At 40.9% G+C, this 23078-nt stretch overlaps 1 protein-coding gene across 1 annotated transcript; it reads left to right on the top strand.

Annotated features, from left to right (window-relative positions):
* The first annotated feature begins 35 nt into the window (after window positions 1-35).
* On the top strand, window positions 36-3907 carry insm1a (insulinoma-associated 1a). The gene has a single exon (XM_084091377.1). The coding sequence runs from the start codon at window positions 1571-1573 to the stop codon at window positions 2741-2743; it is 1173 nt and encodes a 390-aa protein (XP_083947503.1). The 5' UTR covers window positions 36-1570; the 3' UTR covers window positions 2744-3907.
* The last annotated feature ends 19171 nt before the right edge of the window (window positions 3908-23078 follow it).

The following is a 23078-nucleotide window of genomic DNA, read 5'->3' as shown; positions in this document are numbered from 1 at the left end:
CTTTATCTTTTGTTTCTTTATTTCTTTACATTTGCTGCACCATATGTTTGTGGTGGGGGGGGGTGAGCACATTGTGGGGGGTTGGGGTCAAAGAAGTTGAGCAAATAAATAAAGCTTCTGGTTTTGTCAAATGCAAATATTTGGTGTGTACTGAGTGACAATTCATTAAAAATAACTGACTTTGCTGGTTTGAATACTCGGTGTATGTGCTATCCAGTATAGGGTTGTAAATTAAGTGGAGATCTGAAGGCAGCAGAGATAAGAGCAGCAGAATGAGAGCGCAGCAGCAGCTGTATGATAATGAACGTGGGGCAGAAAATCACAGGCGCATGATCCAACAGTCCACCGTCATATAGCTCATGTATGGGTAGTAATGCAACCAGATCTGATGTTTAAGAAAATAATAATAAAATGAAACTATTTCAGATGCAACAAATGTGTTTTTCTAAAAGCTGGGTCTTGAATTCGGAAATAACTAAAAATGTAAAAAGGCAATAAAAAAACTACACAGGTTTCTCTAAAATGCAAATCAAGTGAAATAGTAACATAAAATAAAATGTTTGCACATCAGATATCAGGTGCAACAAATGTGCTCGTCTAAGTTAGGCAAGTAAACCATCTGGCCCCCAAAAAAGATCTTGTATGTGGAAATTTAAAAAAGGCAATATGTTCCTCTTAAACCCTCACAACGAGTTATGAAATCCCATACAACAAATGTGCTAGTCTGGAGCTACAATAACGCCGGAGATTACGCGAAATTCCGCTATTACGAGACCGTTGCATTGGAATGACATCATCACATGCACGAGCACAATGATGATGCTGCTGATGATGATGGCACGGGTGAGTCTGAGACCGGAATGAGTCCGTTTGAACAGAAGGATGATGTGCGTCTGTCCCGGCAGCTCGCGCAAGCGTGTCTTTTGTGATGCAAACGAGAGGAGCCTCTTTTATGAATTATGTATGCGCGCAAAGAGTGATTAATACGTCCCGCATTCAACTGTCGCACATGTCCTAAGCCTGCAGGCGTCTGATTTATACATTTAATTAGTTTCGAGACAAATTACGCATGCACCTTGCGGCCCTTTCGCCGCACAAACTGATTTCAAGACATTTTTGTTTAACGCAAACGCGAGTATGGGCCTATTAAAAATTTAACATTGCACGACTTCTTTGTTGCCATTTCCCCCTTTTTAATTTGAAATTCTGATGCTCTAAGAGTGAAGGAGCCCTAAAGGATGCTGACAAAGGCAGGGCACGTGCGCATTGACGGGACGCATCAAAGCGTGAAAAGAGGAGGAACCAGCGTGTGCCTAAAGCATCCTAATATAATAAACCTCAGGTACATCTGCCCGAGCAATCTGCAGACCCTCCCATCTCCAAATCCATAGGGATTCCAGCTCCATCTGATTGGACGAGGCAGCGAGGGGCGAGAACAATGTCATCATTCCTGCTTAAAAAGACTGCTGCTATGCCTCCGTGATGGAAAGATCACCGCACGCGTCCAAATATAGTATACCAGGTGTGCCTCTGATTTCAACCCGTCTGAAGTGCCTTTCAGCTGGCGAAGATGCCCAGAGGATTTTTAGTCAAAAGAAATAAGAAAGCGACACCTGTTTCATACCGCGTCCGCTCGGATGAGGATGAGCAGGGCGCGTTTCCAGCCGCGCAGCAGGACGCGCTGTGCGCGCGCCACCCGGTATCGCCGGTGCAGTTCGGGAACCCCGAGACAGTCTACCGATCCATGTACAGCCCGACCCGGCCCGTGAGCAGAGAGCACGAGAGGGCATGTTTGGAAAGGCGCTTCAATCTCGGCTCGCCTATTTCAGCGGAGTCCTTCCCGGCGGCGCCCAACAGCTCCGATCTCGCGCCGTTCGCGCCCGTGGATCTTAAAATCGGCACCAGCAACAGCAACCGAACCGGCACCACAACAACCACGAAAAGACCCGCACCAGACGCAGAACGCAAAGGCAAAGCCGCGTCCAAGAAAGCCAAAGCTATGCGGAAACTGCAGTTTGAGGACGAGATGACCACTTCTCCAGTGCTGGGCTTGAAGATTAAAGAAGGTCCACTGGAGCAGAAGCCCAGATCTCAGTGCGCAGGAGGAGACAAGCCGCTCGGAGAGTTCGTGTGTCAGCTGTGTAGAGAGGCGTACGCTGATCCCTTCTCTCTGGCCCAGCATAAGTGCTCCAGGATCGTCCGGATCGAGTACAGATGCCCCGAATGCGACAAGCTCTTCAGCTGCCCGGCGAACCTGGCCTCGCACCGGCGGTGGCACAAGCCCAAACCGGGGAACCCGGAAAGCAATAAGACGCCCGCGCCTGAAAAAGAGCACGAGACCTCCAGCGACAGGGACACTCCTAGTCCTGGACTTTCCGAGTCTGGATCGGAAGACGGTCTGTATGATTGCCCGCACTGTGGGAAGAAGTTCAAACGTCAAGCGTACCTGAAAAAGCACGTGACGGCGCTTCACGAAGCGAGCGATAAACCCCAAAGCCAAGCGCCTCTGAATCTCAGCGCGTCCGAGTGCCACCTGTGCCCGGTGTGCGGGGAAAACTTCCCGAACAGGATGAGCCAGGAGAGGCACATCCGCCTGCAGCACTCGGCGCAGGTGTACCCGTGCAAGTACTGTCCCGCCATGTTTTACAGCTCACCGGGACTCACGAGACACATCAACAAATGCCACCCGTCGGAGAACAGGCAGGTCATCCTGCTTCAGATGCCGGTGCGTCCAGCCTGCTGAAGCTGTGCCTTAAACCAGTGCTTCCCAGTCCCAGAACAGTGCACATTTAGGATCTGACACGATTATAGGAGGAAGAAGAGGGTCTGGAAGCACTGCCTTAACCCACAGAATCCTCCTGGATGAGCACCTGGATGCGAATCCTGCTGGTTTCAAATCCACACTCTTAAAAACAAAGGTTCTGAAAGGAGGTTTTCACAGCAACCACCATTTTTGGTTCTACAGAAGAAAAAAGAAAAAGAAAAAAAAAGGAACCTGTTTTTTTCCTAGCGTGAAGAACATTTTAAAGTTCTCCATGGAAGCATCGATGTCAATGCAGAACCTTGATTTTGAACAGTGTAAGGTAGTTTATCTGGAGGAGGTACAACAGGTTAGACTGTTTGCTTATTTTTCTAGGATCTCCGCACAAGTGCTTTTAGCTTTTAGACCTAAGAATCCTAGAACATGCCTTGAATTCACAGGCTGTACATACGTTTCCATCGTTTCTAGCTTTAATAGAGCTTGTGAATCTGTGGACTTTGACTGTAGCTTTCAACACAACCTACTGACAAGGGTTTCTCCCTTTAGTGTAGCCAGAAATGCCTTGAGTTAGATCTCGACATGCTGTAAAACTGCCTTAATCATGTAAATGTTGGAGTGATTGCAGTTGCTGATATTAATTTTTATATTGTTATTATTATTATTATTATTGTGTGTGTAAATGTTTGTGATTATTTATCTTATCATTATTATTTATTTATTTCAAATGTTTTATTTAAATTATTTGCTCGCCTAATTCATTTGTGATTGATTTTTAAATTTGTCTCAGCCAAATGTTTCATTCATTGATCTAAAGATCGATCTTCGTCTGCTGAAAGTCTGAACTTCACCTTGCATTAGATACAATCGTTTATTAATTTATTTGTTACGTTTTTCATGTTCGGCGCTTGTGTGTTTCTGCAGTTGCTATTTGTCCAAAAATGCTTAAAATAATAATAATAATCAGTCCAAAAAGTCAAAATGGGATCCACTTTTGATGTGACATTCCAGTGCGTGTTGTCATGTGGAAACCCAGACACTGTGAACACAGAGAAATACATCATCATCATCATCATCATCATCTTATACAATGAAATGTGTCCAACTGGATTCTGTACCAAGATACGTCTGCACTTAATAAAACACATCAACCTAAAACAGTCTGTGTGTCCGTGATTAATGACATCCTCATCACAACTGATTATTAACCATCATCAGCAATGAACCGCATCATAACTGTTGAAAACAGTTGAAAAAAAAATTATACTTCCAGTAGATTGTGTGACATCATATGGAGAACAAATGGAATATTGGTACTTTTTAAATGGCCAGTTAAAAAGCTAAAAGGTGATTAAAATGGTCAGATGTTTTACTTTTCCACTGGTATAGGGCAGGAAAAGTTATATTAAAGATGTTATTGATGCAATTCTTCATCTAAAACTATTTGAAACATTTTTCTAATTCCTATAGAATTCGTGACATCATACGGAGACTAAATGGAACTTTTTAAATGATACTTTAAAAAGCTAAAAGGTGAATAGAAATGGTGACAAACTCAACGGTGAGCAGGTACAGTATTTCTATGTTAATTGTAAACTATCCAAAAAATACTAGCATATATATTTTTATCAGAAAAAAATAAATTGAATAATTAAAATGATACATTTTTTAAGTATTTGAATCAGTTGAACCATATAATGCACTGTAATAATGTACTAATGAAAGTTAATAAATGGAGAAAATATAAAAATTAATTTACACAGGGAGTCTCTGGAAATTATGGTTGAAATTCTTTGACAATACTGTGATGAAAACAGAAAATAGCCTTGCTTGGTGTCGGCATGCAGGGGACTTTCTGCAGATCTGAAGAGAGTTCACCATAGACACCAAATCCCACAATGCAGCACCTCAGACACACTGCTGTTATGCAGACGCCTCCCAAAGGTCATGAGTCTTCACACACATAAACACTCACACACACTCACGGCCACAAACCTCCTCACTTCACTCCTGAGAAATAGAGCCTTACAGATCTGACAGAAACTCACACAAAAATACGTTATATGAGAGCCCGGGGCTAGTTGTCACATTTTGTATCCCAATGAATGACTTTTCCACTGTTACAGGGCAGGATATGGTGATTGATCACATGTTGAGCCTTACACTGGGGCAAGTCGTCACAACAGGAACATGCTGTTAATTGACATGGATTGGAGAAGAATTTGCTCGTTTGAAAAATGAAATGCTATCTAGAGTGTAAAACAAATCTCTATGTGTTTAAATGTGCTGCCTGTTATTTAATAGCCTTTCAATCAAATTTAAACAGTAAAACAAAAATTTAAACAGTAAAACAATGAAGTGCAAAACTCAATTTTAATATAAAAATAAATAAATAAAACCATTGTTTTGGTAGACCAAAATGTGTGATTAATAAACTGTATAAAATGTACACATATAACACACAAGTGACGACTTGGCCCGGTCTCATATTTATGATAAATGTTCTCGTCTACTATTCAACCAAAAATCTGTTAATTATATGGTAGGCCTATATCTCGTTTACATTTACATCTTGTAGAAAACCTGTTAGTGTAAACAGCAAAAAAGCTGATAAGTAAAATAAATAAAAAATACTGTAAAATAAGTATTATCTTTACAAATAAATATTATTGTTCCACATATAATTTTATATGGCATTGTCTATATTATAACATATTATTTTAATATATATATATATATATATATACACATACATATACATACACATATATATACAGAATATATGTAATCAGCACAAAAAAATGTATATAAGAGTTAAGTACAAATATTCCATGCAGTCTCTTAAGTAGCATGATCTCATTAAAAAAACTATTAATATTAATCACTTGCACAAGAATAAAAAAAAAAATGTTGTAAAAATTGCACATCACTGCTTGAAATTACACATGCAATACTCGTCTTCAGTATTAATTAATGTTTGCATGCATTCCATCAGTGTATTTTATTACAGAATTCAACCCTCTGCGACCCTGTAATCACGAACTCACAGACGCGCATGTATGCGCATGCACACACACACACACACAGCTCAGACCACGAGCACCACGAGCACCACTCCCTGTGTGAGTGACAGGTGGAGAGCAGCTGCAGAGCGGGCCGGCGGAGATAACAGCAGATAAAGCCTTTCACACACACACACACACACACTGAGGCCGACATTTACAAACCAGAACAAAACAAGGTAAAGGCATCTGAAGATACAGCAAACAACAAGGTGGTATGATTTACAGCTGAAACCGATCACACACACGCACACACAGCGTGGCAGTGATCAATCAGCGTTAGTTCAGCATCATTGAGAGGGCTGGATGTTGACTTTACTTGCCTCTCTGAATGACTGGCCTGTAGTGTGTGTCCTAATGATTTAACTGGACACATTTCAGCTGGTATCCATCATCTGAGGTCGGATCCAGGGAGCTGGTGCATGCTGGGAGAGAGAATGAGACTGATTAATTGCACTTCCTTCACTAACAATAAAATACCAACAACCACCACGGTAGTACCATCTTTCTTTTTCCGTTTGGATGTGTACCACAAGTTTGGGGTCAGTCATTTTTTATTTTTTGAAAGAAATTAATTTTATTCAGCAAGGATGAATTAAATTGATCATAAGTGACAGTAAATATATTTGTTATAAAAGATTTCTATTTCAAATAAATGCTGTTCTTTTGAACTTTCTATTCATCAAAAGAATCCTGAAAAAACAGTTTTCACAAAACTATCAAGCAGCACAACGTTTTTCAACATTGATTATAATTATAATAATAAATTAAAAAGTTTCTTGAGCATCAAATCATCATATTAGAATGATTTCTGAAGGATCATGTGACACTGAAGACTGGAGTAATGATGCTGAAAATACAGCTTTGATCACAGGAATAAATTGCATTTTAAAATGTATAACAATAAAAAACAACTATTTAGAATTGTAATAATATTTTACAATATTACTGTGTTTCCTGTATATGTGATCAAATAAAAGCAACCTTAAGAACAGAAGAGACTTCTTTCCAAAACCCCAAACCTGTGAACAATAACAAGAGCAAATAGCTTTCCACATTCACTTTACAGCTCGACACTGTTATTGTGTAAACAAATATCTCATTTCTGTCTATTTCTAATTCCCACAAGTACAAAAGTAATACGACAATGAAACATAACTGAGATCAGCAATTAGTTAGCATCCTCCGCTATGAAAGAGCATTACAATGCATGCGTTTGTGATTGGCGTGTCACAACAATGTGTCATTATGAAAAGAAACGTGTCTGTTCATCTGAGGCGGTGTCGTGTGTGTAAGCGTGTCTTGTGCAGGTCACACCTGCCTGCTGCAGGTCACACTCGTCTGTTTGTCCTCCCTCTCTCCTCAGAAGTAAACACTGGTCTGCTCTTATCTGGCCTGCGCTCAGACAAAGACACGGAGAGGAAAGTAAACACTTGCACTTTCAGGCTCTCAGTAAAAGCACACAAACCTCAAGGCATTTTCCAGTATGGCAGGTGTTGCTGTTGTGAACTAACACACACACACACACACACACACACACAGGCAACAAAAACTTACAGTAGGGTGAAAATACACAGCATGGTGTGGCTGTGAAAGAGAATGAAGGCTTTTTTAGGCACAGTATTTAAACTTTCCATCCGATTCAACATGCAGATAAAGGTGTAATTCACAGTGCTGTAGCTCAGAGATTCTTACAAATGTGGATGGATGGATAAACACACAGACGGAAGGACAGATGGAAAGATGGATGGATGAACTGATAGCTAGAAAGAGGATGGATGGATGAACAGATAGAGGGATAGATGGATGGATGAACAGATAGAGGGATGGATGAACAGATGGATGGATGGATGGATGGATGAACAGAGAGGGATGGATGAACAGATGGATGGATGGATGGATGGATGGATGAACAGAGAGGGATGGATGAACAGATGGATGAACAGATAGAGGGATGAACAGATAGAGGGATGGATGGATGGATAAACAGATAGAGGGATGGATGAACAAATAGAGGGATAGATGGATGGATGAACAGATAGAGGAATGGATGGATGAACAGATAGAGGGATGGATGAACAGATGGATGGATGGATGGATGGATGGATGGATGGATGGATGGATGGATGAACAGATAGAGGGATGGATGAACGGATGGATGGATGAACAGATAGAGGGATGGATGGATGAACAGAGAGGGATGGATGAACAGATAAAGGGATGGATGATGGATGGATGGATGAACAGATAGAGGGATGGATGAACAGATAAAGGGATGGATGGATGGATGGATGAACAGATAAAGGGATGGATGGATGGATGGATGGATGAACAGATAAAGGGATGGATGGATGAACAGATAGAGGGATGGATGAACAGATAAAGGGATGGATGGATGGATGGATGGATGGATGGATGGATGGATGGATGGATGGATGGATGGATGATGGCTAGATAGACAAAAGGATGGATGGATGGCTAAATAGACAAAAGGATGGATGGATGGATGGATGGATGGATGATGGATGAACAGATAAAGGGATGAACAGATGGATGAACAGATGGATGAACAGATAGAGGGATGGATGGATGGATGAACAGATAAGGGATGGATGGATGAACAGAGAGGGATGGATGAACAGATAAAGGGATGGATGGATGGATGGATGAACAGATAAAGGGATGGATGGATGGATGGATGGATGGATGAACAGATAAAGGGATGGATGAACAGATAGAGGGATGGATGAACAGATAAAGGGATGGATGGATGGATGGATGGCTAGATAGACAAAAGGATGGATGGATGGATGAACAGATAAAGGGATGGATGGATGGATGAACAGATGGATGGATGGATGGATGGATGGATGGATGGATAGACAAAAGGATGGATGGATGGATGGATGAACAGATAAAGGGATGGATGGATGGATGGATGGATGGATGGATGGATGGATGGCTAGATAGACAAAAGGATGGATGGATGAACATATAAAGGGATGGATGGATAGATGGATGGATGAACAGATAGAGGGATGGATGGATGGATGGATGGATGAACAGATAGAGGGATGAATGAACAGATGGATGGATGGATGGATGGATGCTAGATAGACAAAAGGATGGATGGATGAACAGATAAAGGGATGGATGGATGAACAGATAGAGGGATGGATGAACAGATGGATGGATGAACAGATGGATGGATGGCTAGATAGACAAAAGGATGGATGGATGGATGAACAGATAAAGGGATGGATGGATGGATGGATGGATGAACAGATAGATGGCTGGATGGATGGATGGATGGATGGATGGATAGACAAAAGGATGGATGGATGGATGGACAGACAGACAGATCTTTTTCATGTTCAAACAGCATCATTACACACTAAAGAAAGTTAAAAATGTAAAAAAACACAAACATAATAGGACCCCTTTAAACAAAAGTCCCTCCACGGTCTTGGAGAAACAACTCTGAAATCAAAGAGATCATTTCTCTACAGAAGGCTGACATTCTTGAACATGCGTATCAGTAAAAATAACCTTATATATGTCTGTGTGTGTGCGCGCGTGCGTGTGTGTGTGTGTGTGATAAGTGTTGGCCGGTTTGGAGTGTCAGTTAAACGTGGCACATGTCTATTGTGTTTTGGGACCCCGGACCCTCGGCACAGTTCAGCAGGAGGTTTGCAGACAGCTTTCTGTGGGGGGGGGGACAGCTGATCCACACAAAAGACCGGGACCTCCTGTTCACAAGCCGCACACAATACCCCGACCCTAATGCTTGTAAATCTATTCACTGATCAGAGCGCATGGCAGCACGCCGGTCCCGATGCATTCACCAAACCAGACCGCAGGAGCCCAGAATGACCACATCGGACACTGTCAACAGGACACACATTTCAAGTGTGAAAGCGTGTAGTTTCAGAAAGCGACAAACAAAACTAGATAACACTTTACCGTGAGGTCTCATATAGCTAACGTCAACTAACAATTAACACTACATTTTTTAAAGTATGTATTATTCTTTGTTAACATTAGTAAAAATAAAAAATAATTGTTAGTTCACAGTGCGTTAACAAATGCCAACAAATTATTCAAAAATGTATTAGTAAATGCTGAAATTAAAGTATTGTTCATTGCTAGTTCATGTTAACTGATGTAAGGCACTGATTTAAGGCTGCTCTGTGCCGGCTCACAATTCTGTGTAAAGACATGCATAAAAGCCAGACTAAATCATGCTCTCACACATCTCAGTCCCTATAGTACTAAAGTACACTATTAAAATTGCTATGTAAATGCGTTTATGCCACAATCTGTGTAAAGACACTTCAGAAGCACTTCTGTGCCACCTTAAATTGTAAATTTAACAAATTAAATGATACTAATAGTAGATGATAAAAAACCCTAGAACTGAGAACAACCTCAGAAGAGTCTACAAGCATCAACACACACACACACACACACACACACACACTCATTGCTGTGTGTTTCTGAGCTGTTCAGTATTCGGGTTGATGAAAGGTCGTCGGTGGGCGTGGCCTGTGTTTCAGGAAGCGAAACCATAATTATGCAGATGAAGCTGGACCTGGAGCTCCCGCCTCCTCCAGTCACTGTCAGACTGCGCACACACACACACACACACACACACACACACAGATGAGGTCTCTCCCCAAAGTGCTTGGAGAGATTACATCAGACTATGTGATCTATGACATCAACCTGTGTGTGTTTCATGTGTTCGGTTTGGTTGAACATGCAACCGAGGCTGAAATGCATCTTGGCAAAAAAAACACAAAAATATAGAGCAAAGAGAGACATATTTCCACTAGCTTGAGGATAAAATGCTGATAAATCCTCAGAGGTCTTTATTATTCATAAATAAAAGTATATCATGCTTTTTTTTGCCTTTGTAAACTTTTATATTTGGGGTTTAGGATTTGTTGGCTGAGAAGTGTTTGGTATTTCCTCATTTACATACCTCTATAAACGTGTGTGTGTGTTCTTTTCTCCAGTTGAGTTTCAGCTGCTGTTTAATGAATGCATGGAAACAAACACTCACCCGTCACCCCTCCTCTTCACCAGCAACAAAGAATTCATTACTCATTTACTGTACAAGAAAGAAAGAAAGAGAAAAATACTTTAAAACACTTATTTTTAGAATGCTTACATTGTTTTAAAATGCAAGAGGTTGTGTGTTTTGAATATATTATTGTAGTATTATTTATATACTATTATAGATTTTATTAATATTTTGAATTAGCTTTTTTTTATCTTAATTTAGTTCACATTTAAGTAATTTCTTTTTATTTCTATTTAACTTTATTTTTATTTGTTTTAGTTTCAGTTACAAGTATGCCATACTGAAAAAAAATAACTTTAAGTTTTTTAAATCTAATATCTATATTTTATTTTATTTTCACTTTATTTTAATTACCAAAAATTATTTTTAATGGTTTCAGTTTTAGACACAACAACACTGGTTTATAGGCACAATGCTCTTAGAAAACAGCAGCAACAAAAATATGATTAAACAATAAATAAATACTAGTTACATTGTTAATAATAATCACAATAAACCACAGTTCTGACAATACGTGTAGACTATTTATAGTTCCCAATGCATTCATGCAATAATAGGCCAGTAGAATTAGTGTTTGTACCATTGTGTGTAAAATGTGCTACTTGCCTTGCCTTTGTATATCTATATTTTACAATGGCTTTAAGAGAGTCTCATCCAATCACAATCTAGAATCAGAATTATCACTTTTAATTATTATGGAACATTGATGAAACCATAAAGTTGGAAGCTGTGCCTGAATCTGACCTTGTCTCATCCCGACTCGAGCAAATGAACAGTCTGCAGAGCTGCAGGGTACAGCGTGTGTGTGTGTGTGTGTGTGTGTGTCCTGTGGGGGTTTCTGTCTGGCCCCTGTGCCTGCATCTATTCTGGGTAGGGGTTGTGTGTGCTTGCGTTGGCAGGGCTGGAGCCGGTGCCGGGTGACAGCAGTGCTGGGCCGTCTGGCACACAGGGAGCAGAGCGCTGTGGTGGAGATCTGGCACGTGCCGTCGCAGCAGGGCCCAACAGAACCGTGACAAATCGCTGAAAGAGCCCGATTCAAGAGCGCAACACCATGCACCTGAGGACGCTGTCAGAGACACACACACACACACACACGTCAGAATTCCAGCATCATTAAAAACACATGCATCCTGTTCAAAAACACAAACCAGCCTAAAACTTGCCATGCATTTTTCATTCATTTTACAGCTCAGAGACTGCTCTTTGATAGTCCATAATTCCTTGTTGGTTCTGTAAGTTGCACTGTGGGACAAAAAACTAAGAGAAAGAAAACATTGGTTTATTTGGTTAAACTTTATTTTACAGTGTCCTTGATACATATGCTACATGTACTTACCATAGTAATAACAGTAAATTATGCATAATTACATGCAACTAACCCTCAACCAAACCGTAACCCTATAGTAAGTACATGTAGTTAATAAATATTACTCAGTACTTAAATATATAATTACACTGTAACAGTGACACCTTAAAATAAAGTGTAACCCTTTATTTTAAGGTGTCGTTGTTACACTGTAACTATACATTTAAGTACGGAGTAATATTGAAGAAGTACATGTATTTACTATAGGGTTAGGATTAGGGTTTGGTTTTGTTTAAGGTTAGTTGCATGTAATTATGCATCATTTACTGTTATTACTATGGTAAGTGCATGTAACATATGTAACAAGGACACTGTAAAATAAAGTGTTACCGTTTATTTTTATAGTTACACATTACTAGAGTATTATGCATAATATTATGCATACTAACCCTTAAACAAACCTTAACCCTAACTCTATAGTTAGTACATGTAGTTAATTAATATCACTTAGTACTTAAAGCCAAAACAATCTCTGTTACTTTAATTTCCTATTATCACTGTGAAGCTGCTTTGAAACAATCTATATTGTTAAAAGCGCTATATAAATGAAGGTGACTTGACTTGACTTGACTTAAGGACAATGTAACTATATCACCTTAAAATAAAGGGTTACGCTTTATTTTAAGGTGTCTTTGTTACACTGTAACTATGCATTTAAGTACTGAGTAATATTGAAGAAGTACATGTATTTACTATAGGGTTAGGGTTAGGGTTTGGTTTTGTTTAGGGTTAGTTGCATGTAATTATGCATCATTTATAGCTATTACTACACCAACCACATGTAAAATATGTAACAGTGACACTGTAAAATAAAGTGTCACCAAATAAAGTGTAACCAAAACATTTCACTTGCATCACGTGTTCGTGACAAATAAAGAACATTATTTTAGACGCTGGTATCTTGTCAAACCCGAGCAGTTTGAGACAAGTCTGAAACCCTGTCCGAGACACATCAACAGTCTCCGAATGTTTCCATTTGCCAACTAGGATAAATAACAGAAATTGTAAAGAGATCTCACTTGTGACCCGTCTTTCCTGCAGACATGCACAGACAGACTCAGCGGTGTGTCCTGAACACATTTCCACTCAAACCTTTCTTCTTTATTAGCTGGGGGAGAACAGAATATCTGCCATCCATTGAAGACAGCAGACCAAAGGTTCACGACGGACCTCCCACCTAAAGCAATTTCATTAAAAATATGTTGCGTTCTGTTGGGAATGGGAAGTGTATCACTATCCACGCTGCCATAGCAACAAGGACCATGTCATAAAGGGTCATTTCCTGAGTACCGTGGTATTCAGCACAGAATACAATGTGAGGACAGCTGAAAGGGCTCTCACACTCACAAACAAAAAGCAATGCTCATTTGCTGATTGTGTCTTTGTTTTGAGTTTTATATATTTATTTATGCATTTAGTCAATGTATTAATGACTTGTGGTGCAACAGATTGAAAGCATCAAAGCTATATGGAAGTTCATTGTTGATTAAGTGCCTCGGTTTTAGCGAATTTGTGTAACATCTGATTCAATTCTATTGTGCTTGAGAAAGAAAAAATATTCTGTTTTAGAACCTTTCAAATTCAATAGTTTATGAATATGGTAATCATTTAGTAACTTAGCTTTTAATCAAAGTACTATCTGATACCATTATGTTATCACCAAACATTAAAGTCCCCATGAAATCAAAATGGAAGTTTTTTGGCTTTTAGTATGAATATGTTAGCCTTACTGTTATCTATAAGCTAGAGTGCTCTAAAACAATGACAAAATTCGCATTTAGAAGATAAGTGTTCAAAACTTACAGTCTATCACTTCCACCAATATGGATCTCATCAGATTTTCTGTCCAATCAAATGCTCTCTAGAATCTGAAGCTCCGCCCCTCACACTATAAAAGCAGCTGAAATCGGTCACTATTTTATTCATGGTGAATGGCACATAGTGCACTATATAGGGGATAGGGAACGATTCAGACAGTGTAAATATGCTTTCCATTGGGGTGAATGAAGTCTGGTTTCACGTTAGTGTAACGCGAACCGCAGTAGCGCACACAGTCTGCTCCGGTCCAGAGACACAATAACACAGAGCGGATCATATGCGCGAGTCGGCGCAGACCACAAAACGTATCGGACCCACTTGAATTCTGCACAGAATGCTTTATTTTAAAGTGATATGGAGGAGATTATGAGGAGAAACGGTTAGAGATTAGGAGGAAACTGCGGCTTTACCGAGCTCAACGGCTCTGGTCGAGCTGTGATATAAACTAAACGCTATTGGCTATATTAAAAAGGGGAGGAGCTACTCAATATGCCCCGCCCTGTCTTCCTATTTCACTGGATATTACGTCAACACACTAAATAAAGCTGTGCGTTTCAGTGTGACTTTAGAGCATCTGAAATGTGTTGTAAAATGCTCAGCATGGTCACAAGGGGCGCTATAGTGGCCATTAGTCAGTTTTATCCTTTAGGTCAACTATTGTCATGGCAGAGCAATAGTTTGTTAAACTGTTGACATGTTTATATCTTTCTCCCTGAATATCAACACATCATGTATACTTGGGTACCGACTTCAGGTACTGAAGTAAAGCACAAAAATGAATTACGAGCAATATTAGCTACAAGCAGTTTAGCAATTTCATCTCTAATTTGCTTGGAACAAAACCAAACCAGCTCTCTCAAAATACGTAATTGCTAATTTTGAGAAAAGAACATTTGATATAAAAAAAACTGCTAATGACTAAACAAAATTAATTATCTTACACAGACCAGTACCTAAATCCAAACATTATTATTAGTTCTTTGAGTGAAATATACTAAGCGTGCATGTAACGTTTCAAAGTACCATGGACAGCGTAAATTAATGCATCCATTTACCATTACTATTGAACATATTTAAGTGAAGGAAAGCCCTTTGAATTCATTGTTCACTTCATATTGTTTGTCCTTTTGGAGATGGATGACTTAACGTTCGTGAGGGTCATGAAGGGTCAGCAACGGTCTACTCTGACATTCAATGTGGTCTAGAGTGGGTGTGTTGACCAGACGCAAGGCACAAGCCCAAGACAGAAGACCCTACAAATCTATTATAGATGCGTGATAGTTTAAGAGAGACAGCATTCAGAATACAAAGACGCAGCTATTAACAAAAAACAGACACAATTTTAGCAAAGAAGGTCAGGGCTCAGAGAAAAGGAGTACCACATCCCAGCACATGGAAAAACGGCAGCTACCTTCACAAGTTATCCTCCATTGGATGAGGTCAGCTAATTAACCTCTACGGATCAAGATGCCCTTCCCTGGCGCTCCTCAACTGGGCCGACCTGAATCCCTGCGGATAATTGCCTTGTTGACATTCAGCCAATCACAAGATCCAAGCCTATGAGAATTGGGTCTGTGCGGACGTGCCACGCGTTCTGCCAGTCGCGAGATTTGCCCCTTCGAGTCATTAAAGCCACGCTGAAAGACTCCAATTAACCTCATCAGCTCCCGCTTCTTAACAAGGTGCTAAAAGCGGACAAGAAAATGCGTCCGCTGTCATGATGAGGAAGGAATCAGAGCCTGCTAATCCAATCTCATCTCCATTACTCAAAATAAGCGCACTAATTACATTTTCATATGCATTTCAGGGCCGGTATAGATCAGTTTACGGCCAGCACCAACAGGCACAGCTTGATTATGCAGCAAGCGTTTTCTTTTTTTCAGGAAGAAGTCCACGATGCGTCAGCACGAGGGTGAGTGTGTCGAGGAAAATGAATGCTGTTAAAGTAATTACACTCGTGAGTAATCACATTTGGGCTAAATAAATCTGACATGGACACCGCATTAGTCAGGGAAAGATGTTTTGTGCACGTACCTTAAAACATGACACCTCAAAACTGTATGACTCATTTTCTCTCTCATGAATGACAAGGAGAAAGTGTTACCGTGTTTATCCAAAAAGTTGCAGAAGACCCATAGGAATTCCAGTGCACTCTCAGAAAACACCTTTGTACCATATTTACCCCATAAATAGCTTTCCTGTAGCTCAAACAGTAGAGCGTTGGCGCTTGCAACGCCAAGGTCATGGGTTTGATTCCCAGGGAAAGCAAGAACTGATAAGAATGTGAATGTGTACCTTGAAATGCAAAGCAAGTTGCTTTGGATAAAAGCATCTGCCAAATGCATAAATGTAAATAAAGAGTGCATATTAGTTCCTCAAAGGTACATATCAGTATCGAAAGCGTGCATATTAGTACCTTTTGAACCATTTTTTTCTGAGAGCGTGGGATGTCTGCAGGCTAGGAAGGTTTTGTCTTTGTCTCATTACCTTGAAATGGGGTGCATCCGGAATTGAGCTGGAATCAGGAGTTAGTTACCATTCCTGCTTTAGACATGACCTCAGTGGGCATTTGTGGGAGGGGAGTGTCCCGCGGCCCAGTTCTTGTGCAGCGACGTCTCAGCGCTGTTCTGGCAGACACTGGAGCCATCTAATTAACACAGGGGGAAGAGAGCGCTGTGCTGGCAGGTTAATTGAGCCTATGGGGCATTCTCTTACAGTAAGGGCTGAGTCCATTTCCCAGAATGTTCACTCCGTAATGTGGAAAAGAAGTGAGGAAAAAGAGCTGGTTATGGTGGAGATGCTTGGTCTGAATCTCGAGACCAATTCCACCATTCTTGGTCACCACAGGTGTTTTTCCCCACTATATTATTTGGTCATCACGGCACCCTTGTGTCATCAACATGTGTGTGTGCCATTGTTGAGCACCAGCAGCAGCTGTTTACCACTGTAACTAGGTAACAACTCAGAGGGGGAAGACAACAGAATCCCATGGTTTTGTCTCTTTGGTTTAACTTTCAAAACAAGCACCCTGAAATAGATGCAACCAATGCATTGTACTAAAACAGGCAAATTATGTCATCAGAAGCACAAATTTCTTGCATACCAATTCAAGAGTCCACATTAATCCAACCTTTGACCAGTGATTCCTAACCAGGAGGTACTTAAGCAGGTTCCAGGTAAGATTTTGGTATTGTTTAAACCTGTAAAACCAAGAGTACAACTTAAAGGGATAGTTAACCCAAAGTAAAAAAAATTCTCATTATTTATGTCAGCCAGGGGTATTCAAGGGCCACTGTCCTACAGAGTTTAGCTCTGACTTGATTCAACACACCTGCCTGGAAGTTTCCAGTATGCCTGAAGACCTTGATTAGCAGGTTCAGGTGTGGTTAATTGGGGTTGGAGCTGAAGTCTGCAGGACAGTAGCCGCGTTTCCATTACAGATTTAAGCAAAACTTTTTTTTTTTTTTTTGTTGATAAGAAGCTATTGCGAAAGAACTGCATTTTCATTAACTGATGTTATGCGACTGAAATATATATTTTTCCTCTCGTGTTAAGTCATTCCAAAAATCATGGCGACGGATTTGGTAGGTTTACGCAGCCACTGCACTAGCCATTATTTTTAATCAAAGGAGACGTAGGCTTGTTATCCAAGCATTAATGGTAAGGAAAGACCCTTATACTTGGGAGTGGCACATATGAGGTGTTTCTCCCTCTTATCTGCTTAAAGGTCTTGATTGTGGCATTTCTTTTTGGTTTAGAATCCAGTATTCCCATCATTATTTTATCTTTTATGAGTTTAATAAAGAGCTCTGTCTCGTCTTCTGTTCAAATATATGGCACCATCTACATCAGTAAATGCGCAAAAACTGTTTCCATTGCAGTTTTGCAAAATATTCCTTTTTGAACTGCCTGAAAAACCACCTTATAGGAGCGCAACAACTTTTTTGCGATATATGGGAGTTTTTTTGCGAAATGGACGTGTTTCCATTTCGCAATTTCAATTTGCGCAATTTGAAGGGTAATGGAAACTTGGCTTGAGGCCCTCCAGGAGTCGAGTCACTTTATGCAATACAGATTGTTTCAAAGGAGCTTCACAGTAATAAGCGGAAATAATAGAATGAATGATGCAAACTTCATCAAATATGAGACTAATCTAAAAAGACAATAGTGTCATTATCCAGGTCAAGTCAGGAGCAGGATTGGACACCACTGATTTATGTAGATCCAAACCTGCATGACCTTTTCTTTTTCGGAAAAGACACAAAACATTGGATCCCATTGAAGTTCAGTATATGGACCAAAACAATAAAACAGACATCTTTTGTGTTCAACATGACTGTGATTCAATGATGTCAGAATTTGTATGAACTATCCCTTAATAGTAGCCTATATAATGTCTTTATATTTATTTTTAGGTCTAGTTTCTCTATGGTTGTCCCCCAGAACCAAGGAAACATGTGACAGATAAGACTGAAAAGGTGGAGGAAAACCTGCTCCAGATACAGCTCAAAGGGTGATGTGCATTTGAGTTTGTAAAACAGCTTGCACACCAACCAGACAAACCAAACTCTGACTTCAAAATCTCTAGTGTGAAATCAGCCTGAGGCTAACATGTCACCTTTATTTCTAGTTGAGTGCCTACCCATGATGTCAGTGGATGAAGAGGTGTGTCTGTGATGTCAGTAGGCCAGGCCTGTCGCTGAAAGCTCAGGGGACCGTCTCTGCCACCGCACCACATGGTCCCACGTCGGCCCAACGCCCAATGGACCACAGTGATTCAGCAGATGTGCGCATACCATCTTGCAGATGGTAAACACACACACACACACAGAGAGGCCAATTGACATGGAGTCTGCTCGTTAGATGGACCTAACGATGCCAGATTATCGCCCCTTTGGACCTGGCACCGCAAACCCAGCTCGATTTTTTCATTCCTAGGGCCTTTTGTAAATAAATAACAACAACAAACAGCAACAAGAGTGCTATCCCCAGCGGGGCTTCTTGTGACATATGGGATGTCCCTGCTTTGGCCGCACGGAGCAACACGGACACAGATGGCGGCTCTCAATATGGCCTCCCTCTCTGTCTCGCTCTGAAAGCCCCCCGTTCGCTGCATATTCAAATTAGCACGCTCGCGCTGACAACTGCTACCCTGCGACTGCGTTTCCAATTGTTGAGTGCTGTCAGAGGCTCAGATGGGTTAAACACAATGGCGAACAATTAGACGAACGGTTCTAAGAGCAGCGTTGCATTAAACACAAGTTGTAACGAGCTTGAAAGGACAGAGGAGAGGTTGACTCGCGTCTCTCCACGGGCTTTGACGGAGTCTCCCGAGGCCAGGGGGGGAAAGGGTGGGCTAACTAGTAAAAGCTCTGCGTGTTTGCTGAGACAGGGGTTGTCATTCTCACATTCAGCTTTAGACGGAGATCTCCAGAGGACCGCAGACATTACAGCACTGAGTGTGGTGTTCACACCACTTACACACATGGATGCAGATGGCCTTTAAGTGCATTCACAATACAACAATACAACTTCTATGCACATCATAACTTATGTTGGTTGGGGTAAAAAAAAAAAGTGCTATTAACTCTTTCCCCGCCATTGACAGAATTTTTGAGTCACTTATGAGGCAACGCTCCCCTGCCATTGACGGAATTTTCTGACTTTCTGTGTTTCCACTGTTATACAGTAGAGGGCGCTATTACGCATCTTCTGAAAGAGTACAGAATCTCCTGATCAAAACACAGGTGAAGAAGAAGCAAAAAACAAGCGATAAAAGCATTGCTTATGCACGATGTAGTCTATGAAAAAAGAAATGCGATTTCCGAATGCGAAAAAAAATTGAGTTTTTGTGAAACTTACCCACATTCAAGTATTTATAAAAAAATAATGCATGAAGCTAAGAATAAAACATTTTGTTGTTGTTGTTTTAAAGCAGAGGCTTTGTTCTTTATTTTGACATACTGCATGTTCAGATGTCAATATGCAAATATTCCAGGGGCCACAAAAATTTTGTGAAAATTATCAAAAATTCAGGCAGCGACTGCTACGTTTTTTAACAAACACTGCCGGGGAAAGAGTTAAATGTTATTTTATATTGTTCATGAGTATCAAAATTGCCTCAGAGTTTCTACAAAAATTATTTAGGAGAAATGAAAACACAAATGAGACCAATCTTGACATGCAGTAATAAGTTATGTGTATATAAAGCTGTACAATTTGTATACAACAATCTGGTTTTGAGAGAACTTAATGAGAAATGTTTGAGTTCATATTAAAATATTCAAGTTTTGATTCCAGACTTTTTGGAGCAAGAGTAACCCATCAATATCTCCAATTGAGCGTTTTTTCATTCGTCTCGAGGTTCAGAGATTTACAGTCGACTGTATTTTAATGAGGTGTAGGAGTGTCTCAGTCTCCGATGAATTTCAAGTCATCAAGCTCGTAAACAGATGGAGCCAATATCTCGCTTTCTCAAAATCCACTCCAGGTCTCCACCTCCAGTGTATTAAACAATACGGCCGGGTTCTCTCCCTCTGTCTGTCCGCCCTCATCCCTAGGTCTTTCTTGGGAGGAGTGCCGGGATTGTGGAGGATAGGGGGTGGGGCGGGGGATCTTGAAAGAAAGAAAGAAAATGGACTTCTGTGTCAGCAACAGCGTCTTTCTTTGCTCTAATCCTCTCGCCCCAAGCCTCACTGTGCAGTCAAGCGCGCTGTTACATGGCAACAATTAGGAGAGCCGAATCTCAGCACCTGGTCCTCCCCAATCTACGGCAGCTGACTGTACACACACACACACACACACAGCCAGGTGGCACCTCTTCAATCACATTAGCTGGCCACTGTAGGGTTAATAAAGACTCGGCCCCCTCCCTGATCTGCCTGCCGCCCAGCCTTTTCACCCCAGGGCAGACACTATGTATTCTTTACAGGCCCAGAAACAATGTTGTTTAAACCCGGTTGAGGAGCTGAAACCTTGCGAGGAGGGCCGGGCCGAATGTTTAAGGGGCCTCTGTGGTTTCTTCAGGTCTATTTATGCCAAGTGTACTGTATAACAATGAGGCCTTTACAGGAACAACAAAACCTAAAACACTACATTTTTACATTTTCAGAAGAAAAGGTAAGTGGTGCTTGCCGTTAAAAACCCACTGGTGAATTCTTACTAAGAATTTCCCCAGCATTCGTTAAACCCATCGCTAATAATTCTGATTGGTTACTTTGGTGTTGCTAGGGTACTACTAAAGAGTTACCAAGGTATTCTGAGTGGTTTCTAAGGCATTACTATTGTTTACTGGGCGGTTTGCGAAAGGGTTTGCGAAGGGGTTCTGAGTGGCTGCAAGGGTTTTCTGATTGGGCATTCCTCTGAATTTCAGGTAGGTTTCTAGGGTGTTGCTAAGGTGCTCTGACTGGTTGCTAGGCAATTTCTGAGGCATTCTGAGTGGTCTCTTTTCTGGGCAGTTGCTAAGCAATTGCTCAGATGTTCAGAGTGGTTTGGCTGTTGCAAGGGCATTATGGGTTGTTGTTTGGATGATGTTAGGTGGTCGCTAAGGTGTATCTAGGGCATTGCTTGGATGTTGATAAGTACATGTTAATGTGTTCTGATAGGGCGATTCTACAGATTTCTGGATGCTGTTCTGCGTTGTCTCTACGTTATTCTGGGTGGTGTTTAGGGTGTTGCTAGGGTGTTGCTAGGCAGTTGCTAATGTGTTCTAAATGGTTTCTAGGCCATTGCTGGGTGGTTGTTAGGGTGATGTGGGTAATTACTGATCCAAAACTCTCTGATCATTCTAGGCTATGGCTTGGGACCCTCTTTCGTTGTATATCTGTGTGTGTTTATCTGTTGGGCAAAAGTCATAAAAATAATGAGGTACTATCAATATACCATACTTTGAGAGATACCTTACTAATTTAACTTCATGTAACACGATATTTACATGGCATTCCAAGGTACTTCAAAGCATAGTTTAGTGTATGTCAAAAACATTGTAATTCCCCAGTAGACTACTTAGTGACACGGCCGTTGGACAATCATTACATAGAAATGTTAAAAGAATAAGCCCACAACCTTTTGTTTGACCTTTTGTTTCCCTTAGTTTTTTGTTTGCTTTCTTTTGTTTCTTGTCATTGCAATGAGAGCAGAGAGAACAGCGCTCATTTTAATAACAATACCTGTAGATTTATACGCTAGGGTCGTGATCAACGGCGATTTGTGAACACAAATTACAAGTGCGAATTAAGCAGCCTCGGCTTGAGCTGAATGCTATCGGCGATCAGAACGCCTGTTGCTTTGTGTTGCAGTAAGACGCCACAGAGCCAATGAATGAGTAAACAGACATACAGAAAGATTAATTGAGCAAACAAACCTCTCCTGAATGCTGATGAATTCAAATGGAAACACAAACGAACTGAAAAAAAACACGGCTAATCCTTCTATCTGCCAGGCTGATGATATTCTACATTTGTCAAGCGCTGAGGGAACTTTAATGGTTTACACAGGCTGTGCGCTCCATTAGACCCATGATTCATTTCTTCACATGCATTTCTACATCCTCTCTGCTCTCCCCTGCCTTTCAGGTTGACACACACACACACACACACACACACACACACACACACACACACACACACACACTGAAGACGCGCCATTTAACACATCAAAGCTTGGGGACTGAAAGCTGCAAGCTGGAGGACAGACAGATGCAGCGCTGCATCACTTTAATCCTCTTTACCCAGCCACGTGTGGAGAGAGAGACAGGGAGAGAGACAGAGACTAACAAATTCCACTCAGAATAAACATGCTAAGGTGCAAGAGGTGAGGAACGCTCTCTCACACACACACACACACACACACACACACACGCACGCACACACACACACACACACACACACACACACACACAGTCGTTTCACGAGCCTTTGAACTATGGAAAGAGGCATAATGCACATCCTATTAATGATTAATCAGTTCTGGTTCAAAATAAACATTCGC

Source organism: Abramis brama, assembly GCF_963993115.1.
Source record: "Abramis brama genome assembly, chromosome: 18".
Classification (NCBI taxonomy): domain Eukaryota; kingdom Metazoa; phylum Chordata; class Actinopteri; order Cypriniformes; family Leuciscidae; genus Abramis; species Abramis brama.
Note: the sequence above shows the minus strand (reverse complement) of the source record. Positions and strands in the feature narration are given on the sequence as shown.